A 21126-nucleotide genomic window follows, 5' to 3' on the forward strand; every position below is an offset into this window, starting at 1 on the left:
GCTGCCTCCAAAATGTGCTTACAGAATGACACCAAGTTAGCTGATATTTTTCTTCATTGAGGCTCTATAACAAAGCTGAGTATAAGGTACTATGTCTTTAAAAGTACTTCATTTACATTTCTTCTGCGTTATACCACCCAGCCGCTGAAACACTACTGTAAATATGCTAATTAAATAAATAAGTAGACTAGGTAAAATAGTATTTCCTCAAATGTGGCACTCTTGCAAGAAGACACCGGTGGCCACAGATTGCTTATAGTGCCTCAGCATTCTCTCTCATTCTCTCTCTCTCCCCCCGACACACACACACACACACACACACACACACACACACACACACACACACACCCCTCAGGAAACAGGACCAGTGTGGCACAGTAACATGCTCCATGAGGCAGTGGGTGCTGAGGCTGTTTTACTCAAGAACTGTGAACAAAGACTTCAGGTGTAGACCTGACTATATCAAGCTACTTCTCCACAAGCTACTTCTCCACATCCTGTCTTGCCCCGAGTGCACACAGCTATGTGGAAGGGGAGGGAATGGAGGAGGTGGAGACCAAAGTCAGGGCCCACATGACGGGATTACCGGAAAACTTAGAACTGCAAACTACTGTCCAAAATGGAAATGCACTTTTGGGTTATGGTTCAGTTTTGCAGTAAGACTGGTGAGTGAAGAATTCTGTATGAACTGGTTTGTGACGAACCATGAATGTCAGACACTATGCATTAAAGACATGAAACATAGAGATCTGAGAACATCCTGGCTACAGGATGTATCACTTTCTTTCTCAGGTTCAGGGACACTTCTTCCGAAAAATGTTGCCTCCCCGTCTCATTTCTGCCAAATTTTTGCCCCTTATTACCAACCAATTAACCAATTCTAAAATTTAGAATAGTGAAAACAGTAATCAGAGAGGCTACAATTCCCTCCAAAATTCCCAAAGGAATGTGTAAGATACTGTACTTTTCATATCCCCACCCTGTTGGAAGAGAACCAGCGTTAAAAGCTCAACATTCAGGAAAAGAAGGGTCATCAGAGATGTAGCTCAATGGGAAGAAATCCTCACTTCCAGCATGCGTAAGACCCCGGGTTCAACCTCCAGTAGTGCAGAAACAGAATATATTTAGTTGTGCTTAACGGGAAAAAAAGAAAGAAAAAGACAAAGCATAAGAGGGAGGAGGAAGAGGGAAGAGAGGAGAAAAATAAAAGCCCAGAAAGGAAGTAATCTTCTCAAGTTTGCAGAGTCGGTAAGTGGGAATGTATCATTCAAACCCTGATCGGTCTGACTCTAATCTGACATCCTTTGAAGCAGCATGGCTGATTACACAGCCCGATTTTGTTCAAGAGCTACAGGCCAAGGCCCTATCCTGGGACAAACCGCACACTACGAAAGCACAGGTGCATTATGCAGAGTCTAAAGAGGGTCACAAGATACCAGAACAGGAAAAGTTCACCATGATTCCATTCAGATAATGGCTGCACCTTGGCTTTTGGCTTTTCTCACTGCCGCATGGCATGAAGACAGTAGCCTGGACTGGAGGAATCAGGCCCACCACAGGATGAAGTTATAGTTAGGTCTAGACAGAAGGTAACGAAGTATGCAGTATACTATTTGGCTAGGATTTTAAGGTAGAAAAGGTTGAGGGGTCTGGGGATTCGAACTTGAATATGAATCCTGAACTTGCTATGCCAGTGGAGGAAGACATGGTCAACACTGTGTCTGAACACCAGACAGATGGTAGAATACAGGAGGGAGGACGTGCCGAAGAGTCTGTGTGAAGGGACGGCAGGAGAGAGCACTAGGTTATGAGCTACCTAGCAAATAAAAGCATGTGGTGAAGAGGGGGAGCATTTAGACCATGCTACTAAATCTTCAATCCAGACAAGTCTCAGCATGCACCACCATCATCATCTGGGTCAACACAACTGTGCCGGTGAACTCCAAAAACAGGTTGCACAATGCTCGGTTAGGCAAGTTTTTAGGATAATAATTATCCCACTGAGTAATTTCTTCCTGTAGCCACTACAGGCTACTGCTGACTAACATTGGGGCCATCGTGGTTGGCTCTGTGGGCTTTCTCAATGCCACTTCCTATGGACAAGAGAAAAAAGAACGGCTTGCTTTTAGGAACTACCCTCTCTAGTGCCACTAGGAGTCTGGTAGGAAAGATCACACTACCCCACTGAACACTAAGAGCTACCTGCAGCTAGAGATTCCTGGCTTACCACTTTTGCTTTATAAATACACTCAAATCCTACCTCTTCTTGGTACACCTTTCTCTAGTCACCAACAGTTTCCTGCTGTTTCCTCAAATACTGAGTTCTCCCCTAGCTTGGTGATCCTGCATCCACTGTTTTCTGCATCCCCTCTAATTCAGATGGCTAGTTCCTTCTCATCCTTCACTCCTCTCACACCACCAGCACATCTCTAAACACATGCCGCCCCACTGTTCCCTTTTACTGCATCTATCCCACTCCATGTATCTGGCACAGAACACATGCTGTACTCTTGTACTTACTTAATGCACAGAACTCTTCATCAGACTCTAAGTTCCATCAGAGCAGGGACTGTGTCTGCTATCCACTTGGATACACCCTCCAGGCACTAACCCACTGTGGGTCAGTGTAAACACACTTTAAAATATGTCAAACCCAAGATTCCTATCGTTTAGATAAGCAAACCAGGGCCAGAGGTACAGTAACTCATTCAAGTTTGCACAGCTTATTATAAGAATGAGAAATACAAACTGGAGATGGAAAAAGTTAAGTTCCCAAAATGACTGGTACGGTGAGATGGCTACAGATTAGTTTCCAAAATGGGAAGAGGAATCTGCCCTGACTGTTGAGGGACAGGGCATGACTGAGAAAAACATAGGGGCAGAAAAGGCAGTTGTGCTACAAATGAACACAAATGAGCAAACATCACTAGCAGAATAAATGTGTTGGTTTTGCAGGAGTAGGATCTCCTTGGATTCTTTCTCAATTGCCCTATCCTATGGTTTTCAAACCACAGGCTGCATGACGAAAGATTATGGGCCCGGCCTGTGGTGGTCAATACAACACCGTGGGCCCGAGAGGTCTGCACCAACATGGAAACCACGACCTGGGCCTCACTAGCATCATGCTTGGGCCAAGGCAGCAGTGGACCATTAAGCAGACACCCTTTAGGAGCTCATCATAGTTCTCTCAAGGTACCACAAACAAACCATCAATCTGGCTTGCAGTTACAAGTGACTGGCAAGAAGGATGAGCACGGCAACAAAAGAAAGCAGAGAAGAGAAACGATGGCTGCGCTCTCGTGTCCTGCAAGAAGCCCTGGCCCTTCCCAGTCATCTCTCAACTGTGAAGTCTGTGGGAAAAGCTTTATCACGCCGACGAGCCTGAGAAGGGTCAACTGGCACTGCAACAATCTGCACACGTAAAAAATGAGCTGGGCTGGCCCTTGCCCTGACCCTGCTACCTCCTCTTCTACGGCTAAGTCAGGATCATTCAGGCTCTGCTCTATCTTTCCAACCAGCAGTCACCCAAGCTCCGAAATTCTGGGGCTTCATCTCTTCCCATGACATCCACAGCATTCTTATATCATCTATCCTACAAAATCTCTTCTCTGAGTGTTCTACTCTGCTGCTCAAGTTAAAGGACAGAAGGTAAGTCCGACTGTGGTACAGAATGCTGGCACCAAAGCTGGTCCCCTTCTTCATTTCCAACAGTTTCTGTCTGTTCATCTCCCCCCCCCCCTAGAGATTACACAGTAGAGAAAACATGAGATTTATATTTCTGAGCTGGCTTACTTCACTCAATATGATCATCTTCAGATTCATCCATTTTCCTGCCAATGACATAGTTCTGATCTTGTGTTCCCACAGTAGTGTTCCCACTGTGTTTAAATACCATATTTTCTTCTCCCTTTATCTGCTGGTGGATACCTGGGTGAGTTCCGTGTCTCGGCTGCTGTGAATCGTGCCACAAGGAACACAATGAGTAGGCCTCTCTATAGTATAACTGGATTAAACGGTAGCTCTATTTTTTTTTTAATATATATATTTGGTACGGGGTCTCACTATGCAGCTCAGACTCAGAGTGATCCTCCTGCTTTCAGCCTCCCCAGCACTGGGATTATAGGCATGTGCCACCATGCCCAGTCTCAGTGGCCAGCTCAGGGAACCAGGGATGGGGCCTGGGCAGCATATGGTGCTGGGAATGGAACCCTGGTCGCTGTGCTTGCCTAAACAGGTGCTTAGTCCACTGAGCTATCTCACCAGCCCGGTAGCTCTATTTTCAGTCTTCTAAGAAACTTCCACACTGATGTCTATTCTGGCTCTCTGAATTCACATCCACACTAGTAGTGCACAAGGGTTCCTGTTTCCCCAGCATCCCAGACCATGTTTATTATTGTGTGAATTTTCCACAATGGCTACTCTGGGGTGAGATGCAATCTCAGCGGAGCTGTGATTTATACCTCCATCATGGCTAAAAATGTTAAAACTTTTTTTTTACATGTAATTATTAACCATTTTTCCAAACAGTGGTGTTATAGGCAAATAAGGAAAATATGAGGCGGTAAGTGCTTTAACAGATGCCTGTTGCCTTAGCAGCTCAGAGTAAGGAGAACAGAGAAGAACTACAGAATAAAGCTCTGAAAGGAAAGACACAGGCAGAGGAAGGTTGTATAAGAGTATGTAGGAGTATGTAAGTGTGACCGATAGCGTGTGGAAAAAAGTGGGACAGGATGGGGAGTACTTCAAGCAGAAGGAAGTGATGTTTATGGGTTTGAATGGAAGAGAGCATGGCTCATTTGAGGCAATGAAAAAAGCATCCAAGGGGTTGAATTACAAGGCATGCAGCGGGGGAGTGGAGAGCCACAGCAGGAGGGGTTACATGCAGTGCCCTGGAACTCTATCCAAAGCAAGGAGGACCCAGTGAAGCAAAGAAACCGCTTCATCCGATCTGCGTTTCAGCAAGCCTACTCTGCTGCAGGGAGGAGAACGGGCTGAACTCCATCTCACCCTTCCAGGTCAACAGCAATTTAGAGCACTGGTGAGTCCCAGGCCCCTGCGGCCGCTATAGCAACAGAAAAGTCTGCAGTGCATCTGCGCCAACCCCCAAATGCAGCAGCACCAAACAGCATCCAGGCCTAGCCACTGTACGGAGAGTCAGGGCAGCCAGGCCATGCTGGGCATTCAGGAAGGTGACCCCCAGCACGGAGGCTTGTCTACGCAGAGAGGAAAGCAGTGCCGAGTACTGGTTCCCCTGCTAGAGGCCCACACTCTGGGCTGCCTCCCTGCTTCCTTAGCAGCGGGGCTGAGAAGCCAGTTTACATAAAAGAGCTGCCCACCTCACACAGAGAAAAAGCCTACTGCAGCCACACTGAGAGTGAGAGGATCCAAAGGACAACGAACAACCTCCCCTATTTATGGGCAAGCAGTTACTCGGTGCAGAGGGAGGAAAAAGGAAAAACAAATACAACATGCAATCTACTAAACTGCAATATAAAACATGGAGAGCACACGCCACTTGAGACTGGATGGAAAGTATACTGTGAAAAACCCTCACTTCCAGACACTAACACATGTAGAAAGAATCAGCTCTGGGCTCTCAAGACACCTAGGCAAACTGAGGCTCGAAAAAAGTGAAAAATAATACAGATCTCCAGACTCTGATGCAAGGGGCTGGGGAGCAGCCAGCAAAGACCCAGATGAAATGAGAACATGTCACGGTAAAACGATGCCGCTCAAACAAAAACCAGGACCAGAAGCTATAAAAAATAAAACTGTGCAACAAAACTGTTTGTTAGTTTGTGACATATAATGATTACATTCATTGTTAGCAGTTAGTACACGTACATGATGCATCTTTTTACTGCCTCCTCCCCTCCCCCTCCCTCCGCCCCATTTCTCAGTCTCCTTCCCATATGCAAAAGAGCTATCTCCTCTAGCTCCGTTTCCTTTTGCCAATCTTTGATTTTGTTCTTTTTTTTTTTTTTTTTTAATGATAGCCAGTCTGGTAAGTATGAAGTAATATTTCATTGTAGTTTTGATACATATTCTCTGCTAATGTTGAGTATCTTTTTCTTTAATTAATTAATTAATTTATTTATTTATTTATTTAGAGTGTGTGTGTGTGTGTGTGTGTGTGTGTGGCCAGCTCAACCCACCAGGGGGCGGGGCTGGCTGGCATGTGGTGCTGGGGGATTGAACCGCGGTCCCTGTGCTCTGCTAAGCTTGTTCTAAGTAGGTGCTTTAGACCACTGAGCCATCTCACCAGCCCCGATTTTGTTCTTTATTGAACTCCAGATCACTCAAATGAGAAAAATCATATAATATTCAAAACCATGTGTCTGACTTACTTTACTTAATATTATGTTTTCAACATGCATCCATTTTCTTATAGTTATCTCAAATTCATCCTTCTTTATAGCCAAGCAGTACTCCATTACACATAGATCTTTATCTATTTGTGCGCTGATGAACATATAGGCTGCTTCTAAGATGTAGCTACAGACTGGGTGTGGTGGCACATGCCTGTAATCCCAGCGTTTGGGAGGCTGAAAGCAGGAGAATCACTACAAGTCTGATCTGTGTAGTGAGACCCTGCAGACCCTGTACCAAATACATTTAAAAAAAAAAAAAAAAAAGATCCCTAAGATGTAGCTACTATGAATTGTGCTGCTATAAACAGTGACATACTTGTACAGCTGTAATATAATGGCTTTAGCTCTTTAGGGAAGATTCTTAGAAGGTGCACAGCTGAGTCCACCACTTTTTATTATTTGACTTCTTGAATAGTCATTCTTTCTGGTGTAAGAAGAAAGTTGTTTTAACTATCATTTCTCTAACGAACATTTTTTCATATTTTTATTGGCCATTTATATACTTCTTCTGCGAAGTGCCTATTCATTTACTCAAATTTTGACTAGGTCTTTTATTTGGGGGGGATTAAAAATGGTTTTTGCTCTTTATATACTCTAGATGCTAGTCCTTTATCTGAGAAATAGCTGAAAAACATTGTGTCCTGTTCTGTGGGTTGTCTCTTTCCCTGTTGATTGTTTCCTTTGTTGTGTAGAAACTTTCTTATTTGATATAACCCCATTTGTTGCTTCTTACTGTTACTTCTTGTATAACTGGTATTCGACTGAGAAAGTTCTTGTCTACTCGTGTGACTTCAAGAGTTTTATCACTTTATCTTCCAGTAGGCTAAGTGCTTCTATTTTAATATTTAGGTCTCTAATGCATTTTGATTTTACAGTAGAATCTGTTTACAAAAGTAATTCATCCCATAATTCTGGGAAAGACGGCCATGGTTACGCTGGTTACCCAATGCACAGTTCATGAATGGGAGTAAAATTTTGTTGAACTAAAAAAAACAAACAAACAAAAAACCAAATAACTCAATTAAAAATAGGGTTGGAGATATGGGTAGTGGTAGAGGTCTTGCTTTGTAAGCACAAGGCCCTAAGTTTGATCCCGAGCACCACACACACATACACACACACACACACAACAACAACAACAGACCTAAATAGACATTTTTCAAAAGAAGATATAATACATACATGGTCAAGGCATATGAAAAATACTCACTATCACAAATCAGGGAAATGCAAATCAAAGTCTCAGTGAGATTACCTCTCATAATAAGAATGATTATCATCAAAAAGAAAAATAACATGCTGGCAAGAATGTGGGAAAAAGGGAAACCTGGAAACCGTTGATGAGAATCTAAATCAGTATAGTCATTCTGACAATACTGGCAACGTATCCTCAAAATTTAAAAAGAGAACTACCGTATGGCCCAGGATTCCATTACTGAGTATATATCCAAGAAAATGGTATCATTTCTTGGATATGTATCTAATCATTTCATATTTTTTTCAAGAGATACCTGTGCCCCCATGTTTACTACAGAACTATCTACAATAGTCAAGAAATGGAAGTAACTTAAGTGTCCAATTAGTGATGAATACATAAAGAAAGCTTGATCATAAACACATTTTTAAAAATGAGAGCTTCTCATCTGAGTCTCCTGGTTGTCATTTATTCAATAAACATCACTCAGGGGCCAGGGAGATAGCTCAGTAGAATAAGCGCTTGCCTGGCAAGTGCAAGGCCATGAGTTCAATCCCTGGTTCTGCCAAAAAAAAAAAAAAAAAAAAAAAACTTCTCCAAAAAAAAAAAAAAAAAAAAAAAAAAACAACCAGAAAAACCCAATAAACATCATTCATTAAAATGTCTAGAAATGCCACAATAATTCTCATTCCTCACGAGGCTGATAACATATTAGGTAAGTTAAGCATATAAGCCAGTAAAAGCAGTAAGGTATTACGCACACTGCAACTGAAGCATGCAGAGCTGAGTCCAAAGCAACCTTACATGCACATCCCTGTGTCTCGGACCTCGCCTTTCTCACCTACGTTCTTTGGATCCCTCTCTCATCAATTTCTTTAAGTGTGGCCATGTCTCAGAATTCAGATTCAGTACCTATTTTTCTCATTTGTCAAACTTTCCCTCACAAACTTGATACATTTTCATGGAAACCAAAAACAGGGGAGAAAGACTCAAAACCTAAGACTCTAGTCTCTACTTCTATTCAGAGTTCATGGGTCATGCAGCTATTGTTTTTAGAAAATTCATCTAAAATTTGCCATCATCTCTATTCTATTTTTCTATGTCTATCATTAGTCCCATAGTGTCTCATTACCTAAATTCAAAAAGCCTTCAACTGTTCTAGATTTTTTCCCTTAATCAACCAAACACTTTGGCAGAGGCCATGGTATGTGTAAAAAAATCTCACTATGTATTCTTGTACTCACTATACAGCTCAGGCTGGCCTTGAACTCAATGGTGGTTATGAGCATAAGCCACCACACCAGGCTAAAAAGGTATGTTGATGGCTTCCAACTCTCACATGCTTCTTTCAAAACCTCATTCAATCATACTTTCTACATTCTTTAGGGCTATTTGTAGACTTTCTTCTTTCGAATGAGTTTTATCCCTCTTGAAGGATAGGATATATACATCTAGTACAGTATACTGGATGTAACAGTTGGTCAATCAATATGCTACTGAAGTTATGATCATGTTGTGAGGGCCTAAAAACCACAAGTTAAACTGGATACTACCTATAACATAGTCAAAGATAAATGCTGGATAATGAACTACAAGGGCAGAAAAGATCCTTCAGTCTCATTCTCTAGGTTGGCTGGGCTTCGCTGTGCACTCCCCCGTTTCTACACCTGGTCACTAATCAGCTTTTGGAGCCCTTGGGTGTGCTCGCTACAGCAACACATCTCTAAAAACTGGGCATATGGGATGAAAGTGCTTCAGGTCAGCACTTGGGTCTACCCAAGCGATAGAAAACTAAGATTGGGATGGAAAAGCCAAACTCTAGAGAAAAAGCAGGTTATCAAGTCCTTCTGATCAAGTTGACATTAAGCAAACTGAAATGTGAGATACATTTTCCCATTCTCTCATGCAGAATGATAATATCTTTGCAACCCAAGATGCAATTTATTTCCACCCACAACCAAAAGCTTTTCCTTAAAGTCTGCTACACACACACACACACACACACACACACACACACACAGCAGTTGTGAGACCAGTGTATCCCAGAGGACAACTTGTCACCATCTAGAAGCTAGACTGAAACACAGACACCTTGTTCAACATCAAAAACACTGTCATGCAGACTCCAACCCCAGACACGGGAGCTCATGCACCGCCTCTGGCATCTGCACTCGCTGATTCATGCCAAAAGTTCTTACTGGAACTGGAGCAACTGAGAGTAGTGGGGATCGTAACCAATTCTTCAGGCTCATCATGCTATAAAGGAGAGCTGAGAGAAAATCTGGTCAGTTTTATTTGACTTATATTCACCTAAATTTCATTGTTCACTTCTGTTTAATGTCCCAAAGCACTATTCTAAGCTCATGCTGAAATTACATTTCTGGATTAATAATAAGCACAAGAAAATAAATCACATCTGCCCTAGGAGTGAACCCAAAACCACAAGCAGCCACAGAGAGGAATTTGTACTGCGCTTAGAGTCAACCTGAATTCTGAAGGAAATGAACCTTTAAAAGGAAAATTCAAATAACAACCTATGTAGACAAAACATTAATCTACGTTGCTCTAATAAATTCTGGGGCCTTTTAAAACTTATTTCTCCTTAAATGGATATCTGCCAGAGCAGAACTTATCTGATAAGATGGCATTAGGCCAAACACAGTATAATAAAGACATTTGTGCTCAGTCGCATTAAACCCTTAGGTAGACTTTCCCAAAAGAACATCTAGTTATTCAGACTTATCTCTATCATAAGATTCCTATGAAGAGGTAAATCATCTGTCCACACTCACCCCAACACCCATTTCTTTGTTCTCTCTGAGCTCAGGCCAGTCCAGAAGACGGGCTGGTGGTCTTTGAAAGCATACAACACACTATTTAGTCAGTCATGGGAAGCGAACTGAGCACAACACAGTCCTACCCATACTGCATGAGAAAACCACAGCAAATCAAAGCCAACATGTTCTCTCCAGTGAGACCAACGCCAGGCCTCCTCCACATATGGTTTACCCACTCAACCCTCTCCCACTGAGAGGCCAAACTGGTGTTCCCAGTAGCTTCAATGCTAATACAGAAAGAACACCTCTTGGGCTGGGGAGATGGCTCAGTGGAGTAAGCGCTTCCCTGGCAAGTTCAAGGGCCTGAGTTCAATCCCTGGTTTCGCCAAAAAAAAAAGAAATGTAAGGAGAGACACAGATGCAATCCTGAATTTCCCAGTGGCCACTGTAGGAATGAAAAGGAATATATGAAATTGATTTTAATATATTTCATTTAGCTCAATGTTATCTAAAAACATCATAACTTTAGCACCTAATCAATAGTTAAGCATTATTAAGATATTGTATTTTTTTTCATATTAAATCTTCAAAGTCAGGCATTTCGTAGTTACAGAATGATACACTTAAGATAGTCAACAGCAAGATGTAACTATATTGTTTAGCTTGATTGTTGTTTGCTGAATAAAAGAAAACAATAAAAAGCATTCTACTGACCACTGATTCTCACAAGACTTCAAGAAGGTAAGACATACTATTTTCACGTACAGCAAATAAAACCTTCTGAGAGCAAGAAATTCATTTACTCCAAGTTTAACCATGATTAGAGCTAAAAAAAAGTTCCACTCATCTGGAAGTCTAGAGCTTACTTAAAAGACCAAGCTTTTTCTGTGTATGCACCCACAAAACAAAATTACTCATCAGGCTCTTCTCATCAAAATATAACAAATTCCCACATTTCCATTTATTTAAAATTAAAACCTTTTTTTTTTTTTTTTTTAGCCACATCACCTCATCCATTCTTTTTCAAATGGCTAACAACTTTGTTTCTTTTCCTACTAGCTGAGTATCACTCTGCTTTTTCTAGTTTGTCAAAAGCCATACCAAACAGTTCCTGCTTCAACTCTACAGCTGGAAATTGCAAAGGGAATGCTGAACAAAACTGAAACAAGGCTCTTTGGTATAGTGAAAAAAAGCACACTGACCTTAATATAGAACATTTACATTATGTGAGCTTCTAACCTCAGAGTAACCAGCTAAATTTCTAAATGGGGAAAAACAGAAAAACTAAATCACCAAATCCTTGCATAACAAAAGTATAAATTAAACCTTCAACCTATTAGGGAAGTAGTTAAAAATAAAAAAGAATCAATTTGATACAGCAAGAAGACTATGGATGTGAGCGCAGATTTAGAACTCAACAGGCCCACACTCAAACAGTAAGCTGATCACTATTTGCATTGAGCAAATTATTTATCCCTTATGAATAGGCATCAGCATTTATCAAAAGGATATTTAGTAAATTCTACTTCCAATACAGTTATTACAAGCATTACACAAAATAAAAATGTAATTAAGTACACATTTGAGAATAAACATTATTTTAGGGGCCGGGGAAGTGTCTTAGTAGAATAAGCGCTTGCCTGGCAAGCTCAAGGGCCTGAGTTCAATCCCCAGTTCTCCCAAAAAAAAAAAAAAAAAAAAAGAGAGAGAGAGAAAGAATAAACATTATTTAATTCTTATACCCTGGGTCTCTTGATTTCCACAGTTTATATAAAGTAGAATATACTAACCTGAATTCAGAACTCTTGTTTCAATTGAAAGAGGAACCCTAAGATACAAATGTCTTTCTATTCCTCGCTTCAGAATAGGGGCAGGTGTGATGAAAAAGAGCTCTTCTGGGTCTGTAAAGAATGCTAGCAGACCCATCGCAAACAGTTCAACTGCCCCATAACTCCATACCTCCAGCTCATCAAGCATCTGATAATGTCAATACATATGCACCTCGGCAGAAAACACTCAGCTGAGCCTGGACCGAGATCCAGGTAGCTAGGAAACTACCTCATAGACTCAGGCAGGCAAAAACAAGGTGGAAACAGGGAGAGGACTGGAGAAATGTGGAGCAAAGCAATGTATGGATGAAGACAGAGGGTGTGAAATAAGCCGCCGAAACAGAGCTCAGCGCAGCTCTACCAGCAGGATGCAGGAGCAGACTAGGGGAGAAGACAGAGCTTCGAGAACAGAGGAAGGACCTGGGTTTTCATGCTGTTGATGATCAGCAGGGCAGAAAACAAGTCTTCTAGTTGAAAATCAAAGAATCAAAGAAAAAGGGGAAGGAAACCTGCGGTGGGAAACCAGTGAGGCCTTCCTCTGAAGGCCAGCCAGGAGATGGAAAGAAACAAGCCACCACATGGAACTTAGCCATTCTCCATCTTCATCCTTTCTAGGCATAAAACCCACCAAGAAAGGAAAGTCTTACAACAGTTTGACAGAAAAGAGGTACTTACACTAAACATCCTGGGGTAAGAAATGTGAATAAAATAGTATATCACCAGGAAAGTTTCCTCCTAAATCCGACCTTCCTAATTAATATCAAAGCAGAAAAGCAAACATCATATCAAGATGAAATTAAAACTATTTAATCCTCACCAGCATCAGAAGGCTCAGTACCGCACAGTCACTCTCCTACAGGCAAGCAGGGTATAGGAATCAAGGCAAGTTCCCAGCAAGTATCTCAACCGGTCTAAGGCCTCCGTGAGTATCATTAGAAAGAGAAAAAATTCTGGTCTCCCAGTAACTGCTTGCCACCGAAGTAACTTTACAGTAGTTTTATTTTTTGTGGTTCTGTTGTTTTGCTTTTGAGACAGGGTCTTGCTATGTAGCTCAGGCTGGCCTCAAACTTGCAGCCACTCTCCTGCCTCAGCCTCTGCAGCACTGAGATTACAGCTGTGTACCACTAGGCCCAGCCTACAGCAGTTTTTTAAAGTGGGGGGGGGGGGCTCTGAAAAATCTTCCACAGAAATTTGGGGGGATGGGTCAGGACAAGGGAGCACACAATAAAAGGCACTGAGGGATAGGAGTAAAGTCTTGGACCAGGTCATTACAAAAAAAAAAAATCCTAAGGGAAGTTCAGGAGTAGGGAAACCCTATGAGAAAAAAATCAAAACCAATAGTTTGGGGATTAAAAGCAGAAACGTGGGCTCATGAAGAAAATCATATTACTTCAGTTAGAAATCCTTTCTAGTTTTCCCTATTCATCGTCTATACCATTAGAGTACTCTAAATAATTAGAAGCTACAAAGGGAAGCAATTCTCTTTTTTTATGTGTGTGGCGGATCCAGAGATTAAACTTGGGCCCTTGCGCTTGCCAGGGAAGCGCCCATTCCACTGAGCATTCTCCCCGGCCCCTAGGGAGGCAATTCTAAGATGCTAAAGACCATTAGGTAGGACCGGCTGTGACTCAGCAGCAAGACGCCTCTGAGGAGACATCCCCGCTGCTGGCTTCTGGCTGCTGCGGTGCCCCTGGCACCACGCACGCCTTGGGCCTCTAATCAAGTCAATGGACGTCTTTCCATAAGGCTCAGTTCTTAATCTCTTAGCCAGTTCTTAATAGTTTCCACTTTCTGGAGACAGATAAACAGATCCTATGAACAAAAATTAGAACTAAATGTCTGTTTAAAATCCCTTGACTTTCAAAAATAAATGAAAAACCGAACACAACATAAGAAACTTCTAAGAGGTTGTAAACCTAAACACATGTGCTCTTCAGATGTCAGAAGCAGAAAAGCCTATTTTAGCACAGTGTGAAAAAAGGATACAAGGGGGGGAAAAAGCAGAAATGCAGTGAGGGTAATAAGAAATGTCAACCATAACTGCCCAACCCCTTGCTAGCAATGAGGGCTGACAATAAAAAATAAGATGGGGCAAGTATTGCTCCATGAATAACCTATGATTGGAACTCTTGTGGTGCATACAATTTATTTTGGCATTCACACTTGTTCTTTTCCCTCTAAAGTATTTATTAAGTAATTACTATACTCTAAGTAATGTGCTGCTCTTCCCAGATAATAAGCCTTAAGTTGATCAATGTTCCTCTCTCCTGTCACAGCACGGGTGCTGGGCTCAGAGCAGTCACCCAACCCCACTGTGAAAACATGTCTACACAAACACAGAAAACACAAGGGGCTAGCACTGCACCCACCAAAGAGCTAGCACGAACACCTGCACCCCGTTCACACTAGTCTACACTCAAAGCGGCTGCAGGAAAATTTGTACAAAATGCCCACTTTAATACCAGTCTCTGCTGCGTAGCCATCCACATCCTGTTCATGGGCCAGCCACATACGCACCTGTCCACTGAGGGGGGCAGCGGCAGTTGTAAGTGTTGACACCATCCACACAAACCCCTCCGTTCTGACATTTGTGGTTGGGGCAGTCATCAATATTCCGCTCACAGGTGCTCCCTTCAAAACCTGGAGAGGAAGAACAAAAGGAAGTGATAAATTCTCAAACAGAAACGTCGTGTCGCCTCCCGCTGGACGGCATTTCAGTTCCACCCAGCAGCTGCTCCACGCTGATCTCACTCTATGAAGACCTCCACAATCCTTCATGTCCTCTGGCATCAAGTATAGCCAAAGAGTGAAAGGGACTCACTATACCAGTGACATGCCTCCACACAGTCAGCTCACAAGTGCTTCAACATGTTTCCATGGAATAAAATCCTGGGGAAGATAAAGATCTACTTGGGACAAATGAGTACTGGTTCTAAAAAACAAGGTACTGGGGCCAGGGAGACGGCTCAGTAGAATAAGTGCTTCCCTGGCAAGCACAAGGGCCTGAGTTCAATCCCCGGTTCTGCCAATAAATAAATAAATAAATTAATTAATTAATTTTAAAAAATTAAAAAAAAAAAAAAAAAAAAGATTTTTCCCACTGCTTACCAGACTACTGGTAAGGAACAAACTTTAAGCTCCACTTTGAGAGGAGGAGAGATAGCTTGGGGCCTCTGAAGGTAGGGACTGAGGAAGGCATAGAAAAAATACTAAAATTCTCACTATTGATATGGGCCAAGTCCCAGGCTCACAACCTACAGCCATTTAATACACAGTAAATTACAAACTCTGAGTTGGCCTCTCCAGCTATAGAATAAGGCGGACTCCACTTGCTCAGCCTGCCCTTCCACACTGTCGTTAGGCACCACACCGCAAATAATCATACAAATAGTAAAAGTCACCTTCATATAGGGTGCCATGGTTACTAATTACTTCCTACTACCTCCAATTATTTACGTTCATCTCTCAATGAATGTTACATTCATAGCTTTACTTCCTTTCTTCTGATTTTTCTCTTTTGTGAAAAATAAAACTTAACACACCAAACCTCATCCTCAGTGCTCATTCTCTGTAGTTTTTACATCTGGCTTTTTTCCTTTCCTTTCCTTTTTTTTTTTTTTTTTGGTACCAAATCCTTGAGCTAATAAATAGAAGGCTACCAACTTTAAGCGGAGAGAATATTCAAGTAATATTCTCCTATCTAAAATACAGCATGACTCTGAGTAATTGAAAGATAACAATATGCAATGTACTAACAACTGTTACCCTCCTAGCATATTATTTTTGGATTTTGGTTTTCTGTGGGTTTTTTTTAAAAAATAAAAGTTAAAAATAAATACAATACAATACATCACAATACGACTAGATATTTGGACTCCTCAAAAGACTCTCAAGGCAATTCTCTCTCGAGCTATTTCCCGGGTCTTACACTAGACATGAAGGGGTCGCAGGATGTAAGAGGCAGAGTCCCTGCTTTCATGAAATTCACAGCCTGGTGAGCAGGGCGGGCAGCGATCGCACTTGTTCTGCTCCTTCCTTACCGCCAGCTACTGGCCTCCTTACAGCTACTTAGCTCTTACTCGAGCAAGGCTGGTTTCTCTGAATACAGCGGTAGTTACAGAAATGAGTTTAAAATGAACGGCCAAAGCTATCCCCCAGAAATGAAAGAAAATACTTCACAAAGACAGGAACATTTGCAATCTCGATGGAGAAAACTGTATTTCTCCAGTTACTTATTATTTAGTCCATTCAAGCAGATGAATCACTAAGCAAGTCCAGGAAAGATTAAGGAAACATATGTTCAGATTTTAAAAATTTATGTTACTCACATTGCTGCTTAATCATACGAAAGTCATACAAATGGGCTGAATCACAAAATGCTGAACTACTTAAGCCCATCTGTACTTATGATAAAGTGAGACCAAAGTGACACCTCTGCCACAGAGCAGTCATTAAATGTGATGCAAGGTCAGTGTTCTTGGTCCAGTGCTCTTCGTGGAGACATAAGTCCAAGATAGCATTTTAGTAGAACCTGTGTGGTCTGGTGGAGAGTCTACAACGTCTGTTGGTCATCCTCTCCATAACTCACCTCTCTGGCAGGACAAAATATGGCTGACTAAGTTGTAGGAGTTGATAAAGTCCTGGCAGCTTGAGTTATAAGGAATAGGAACCAGGACCCAGGCTTTGTATCAGTCAATGTTACAAATAACTGAATTCACCAACCACAGACAAATGAAGAAAGCAAGACGCATTTCAACACAACCACAAGAAATAAGAAATAAAACGTCAAGTGGCCAATTGGTATTTCAAGGTAGTTTTTTACTGTCAATAGGGGGGCAGTAAGAAGGCAGCGGGTGAGAGTTAATTTGTGGTTAGAAGGGCTCTGAAGCCAAACTGCTGAGGCACACCTCTTGGCCTTGCCACAAAGCAACTGAGTGAACCTCAGCACAGTACTTACAACTTCTTTCTTCCTTGAGGGATGGACAGGACCTAACTCCAAGAGCTGCTGTAAGCTTAAGTGAGTTACACACAAAAAGCACTTAACAGACCATGCTGAAAGTCCACATGCAGAAGTCTGAAGTTGGACCCCTCCTCACACATAAAAATTATCTCAAAACAGACCACAGACCTAAACAGAAAAGCTAAAACATAAAACTATCAGAACAAAAAGGAAAAGATTTTATCTTTCTCACTTTTGTGAAGGAAAACTTTCTTAAATATGGTCAAAAGCAAAAGCAACAAAATAAAAAAGTGGGTAAACTGGACTTCATCAGATTAAAAACATTTAGACTTAAAAGAATACTACCAAGAAAGTGAAGGGACAGCCCACAGAATGGAAGAACATACTGGCAAAGCATACATCTGATAAGAGACTTACAGCTACAGTGTAAAAGAATTCTCACAGCATATTAAAACACACAAATAACCCAGTCAAAGGGTCTGAAGACGTGGTCTCCAAAGAAGACGCACAAATGAACATAAAGTACAGAATTGTTGACTTCACCAGGCATCAGAGAAACACAAACCAAACAACTGCTTCACATCCATTAGAACTGCTGGAACCAAAAAGACAGACAACAATAAGTGTTGACAAAGTCGGGGAAAATGGAGCCTCAGGGATTGTGGGCTAGAGTGTAAGAGTACACAACCGCTTCACAATACACACCGTCTGGGTCTGGCAAGTATTGAGAGGTTCTCTCCGACTCAGCAGTTCCACTCCTCGGGACTCACCACAGGAAAACGAAAACCTGCATGCCCACAACACTTACACAAGAACATTCATAAAAACATTACTCGTAATTGCTAAAATGTTGATGAATTGATGAGCGGATAAAATGTGGAGCCTACACAACTGAATGCTATTCAGCCTTGAGCAAGAATGAAGTCCTGTATTGATACATTACACTGAGTGAAGGCAGCCGGTCACGACTGACTACGCGCTGCTGTTTCCTTTTATAAGCTGCCTAAGATGGGCAAACAGGGACAGAAAGTAGATTAATGATTGCCAAGAGCAGAGAAGAAATTAAGAAGCGCTGAGCAGCAACTGATAGTAGTTACATGGGTTTCCTTTGGGGCACAAAAATATTCTAAAATTGACTGAAGTCATGGCTACACATATCTCTGAACAAATTAAGTCGCTGAATTGTATACAAGAGCAAACCATCTGGCGTGAGAATTATATCTCTAAGTGGTAACTTCAAGGAGAAAGTAATTAAAATATTAACTAATACTGTTATGTATCGCTGGGACTGAAGCACCCAGTGGAAGTTCTCTGTTCTAATCCTAATCTGTTACAGAAGTTGAGGGACACATAGCTGGCATGCCCTTGGTCACAGGGCCAGTGTGGGCAAGAATCAGCACTGAACCAGAAATTTCACCCAGTTTGAGCACATTTTCTGAGACCCCAAAGTTTTCTTTCAACAATCTGAAAAATGGACTTTAGGTCAAAAGTTCCCATGTCCAAGAAACCTCAAGCCAATTTGTCTCTGCTCTAAAGTTCAGACAGGATTTATACTTTAAAAATAGATTTACAGAGCCCTTTTTGGGAAAAGCTAACAAATTCTTTTAAGAAACAATCTACCCAAAGCGGGGAGACGCTGTAAGTTCCAGTGCAGTCCCTTCTTAAGAACAGTCTCTCAGTTTTGGAGGAAAGGGAAACAGACACACTCCAGACTCGTGGGTGGGGTGGGTGTAGCAGACTCACAGAAGGACTCACATGGCCACACTGAAAGGAGCCTACTGCCCAAAGCCAAGCCGCATCCTTAAAAGGCCAAAAGAAGAGAAATTAAACTTAGAAGGGACGTTTTAAGACTGGGCTGTTACAGATGCACGGGCCACTGCAGTGATTCACGATGGCGAGGAGGACAGGGAGTCATGAAAGCCTTTTGAACTTGACATCCCACCCAGACAGCAACGTTTCTCCAAAGAGCAGGCACCTAGAGGGTGGGAGGGTGGAAAGGAGCGGAGAAGAGGAGAAAGGGAAGAGATGACATAAGGAGGGCGCCGTGAGCCAGGCTGAAATCCTCAGGAAAGCTTCCATGACAGATGAAAAAGGGAGAGTACCCGGAACTGGACAAAGCCAAAAAGATACAGGCCCACTCCCCTCCCCTGAAGAAGTCAAACCTGCCAAGACAGGATTAGTATAATCGCCCGGAAAGCATCACATGCTCCCAAGTACGAAAATGCCAAACGATTTCATTCTAATAGTTCATAAAGTCAGCAACAACAGAAAACAACAGATACAAACACTGTGCGATGTGCACAAACAGTAATGTGCAGGGATGTGACAGAAAACAGGTCAGAGCAGCTGCGAAGGGCGAGCCTTCTTCAGGAGGAGAGGACAGACCACACAGCTTCCTATTAAGTCCAAACCAGCAATCTAAAGACTAGAGGTGCAGGAGAGGAAGAAAGAGGAAAAGAATATTGGGGACTGTCCAACCCAAATGTGAATTCACAAGGGATGGCCAGTAGATTCAAAACAGCCCTACAGGGCTGGCAAGATAGCTCAGTGGACTAAGCGCCCACTTTGGCAAGTGCAGGGACCACTTTGGCAAGTGCAATCCCTGGTCCCACGTGCCACGCTGGCCCCTCACTGAGCTGGCAACCGGGTCTGGGTGTGGTAGCACACGCCTGTAATCCCAGCCCTGGGGAGGCTGAAAACAGGAGGATCACTATGAGTCCAAGCTGCATAATGAGACCCTGTATCAAATACATAAATGGAGAAGGGAAAAAAAAAAAAAAAACCCACCAGCCCTAGATTTTCTGGTTACTTGGGCTATTTATTAAAATATCCACAAAATTGGGGCTGGGGAGATGGCTCAGTAAAATAAGTGCTTCCCTGGCGAGCGCAAGGGCCTGAGTTCAATCCCCAGTTCCACAAAATAAAATAAAATATCCACAAAAATGAGCCTAGCCCATTCTCTCGCATTTGTAGGCCCGAACCCCAAAACAGGGGTTCAATGATTCAACAATTCATTTTCATGCATTATTTTGCTCTTAAAGCTAAAATCACTGTGGCTGGTGCCGTCCTCAGGACTTCACGTGATGGAAGTTCATGACAGGCCTAGATTATTAACACTGCCGACGCAAGTAGACAATGGAATGCAGTTGCTTGATTCCATTCCATTAGTTCCATCTTGAAGGTACTTTTTTCCCTTTCTCTTCCGCTGTTTTAAATCTTTCTCCATGAATCCTACAATAGCACTAAAATCAATTCATAGTGACTCCTCTACCCTCTGCAGGAAAGGGTTATAACTTCACCGTTTAAAAACAATCACAGTGGGGGCCGGGGAGATGGCTCAGTAGGATAAGCGCTTGACTGGCAAACGCAAGGATCTGAGTTCAATCCCTGGTTCTGCAAAAAAAAAAAAAAAACAACAATCACAGTGTTGAAAAGACAGAACAAAATGAGAAACCAAATCAAGTCTGGGATGCGCAGCCGCGGGAAGGGCAAAGTTAGGGTCTCCATCCTACAACTCAGCGCTATACTAACACAAGCAGCTAACAGGTATTTGTGAGCCTCTCCCATGTACCAAGCACTGTTTTCAGGTGTTTGAGAGACATAAATAAACACAATGAGGACCTGAACTTTCATTCTGCAGAGGAGAAGAGGCAGTAGAAATGGAAAGAACAAACAATAGGCATAATGAAGTAAATTATATAGTACAAATTGTACAGTAAGAAGGTAATTGTCATAGAAAAAGAAAACAAAAAACAGACCAGGATCAGTGATTAGGAGGGAGGGAGGACGGTTACAAGTTTACACGGGGTGGCCAGGGCATGCCTTAATTAGACGTGAGGAGACCTGAAGTGCGGTGGGAAGCGGCCATTCTGGGGTTGCAAAATATCTTGACAAGCTGCTTTGCCTCCTGACTTGGTTTCCCCATATTAAGACCTGCAATAATAATTCTCTTCAAAAAAGGCTGTTATTCACATGGAGAGGGTGATTATCACTT

At 42.3% G+C, this 21126-nt stretch overlaps 1 protein-coding gene across 1 annotated transcript in view; it reads right to left on the minus strand.

Moving 5' to 3' along the window:
- Notch2 (notch 2) overlaps positions 1 to 21126 on the minus strand; it is a 156073-nt gene that overhangs the window by 54983 nt on the left and 79964 nt on the right. The window contains exon 5 of the mRNA XM_004646181.2: positions 14690 to 14812. Within this exon, the coding sequence (XP_004646238.1) occupies positions 14690 to 14812 (123 nt within the window). The remainder of the gene's footprint in view (positions 1 to 14689; positions 14813 to 21126) is intronic.

Source organism: Octodon degus, unplaced genomic scaffold, assembly GCF_000260255.1.
Source record: "Octodon degus isolate 3935 unplaced genomic scaffold, OctDeg1.0 scaffold00257, whole genome shotgun sequence".
NCBI classification, from domain to species: domain Eukaryota; kingdom Metazoa; phylum Chordata; class Mammalia; order Rodentia; family Octodontidae; genus Octodon; species Octodon degus.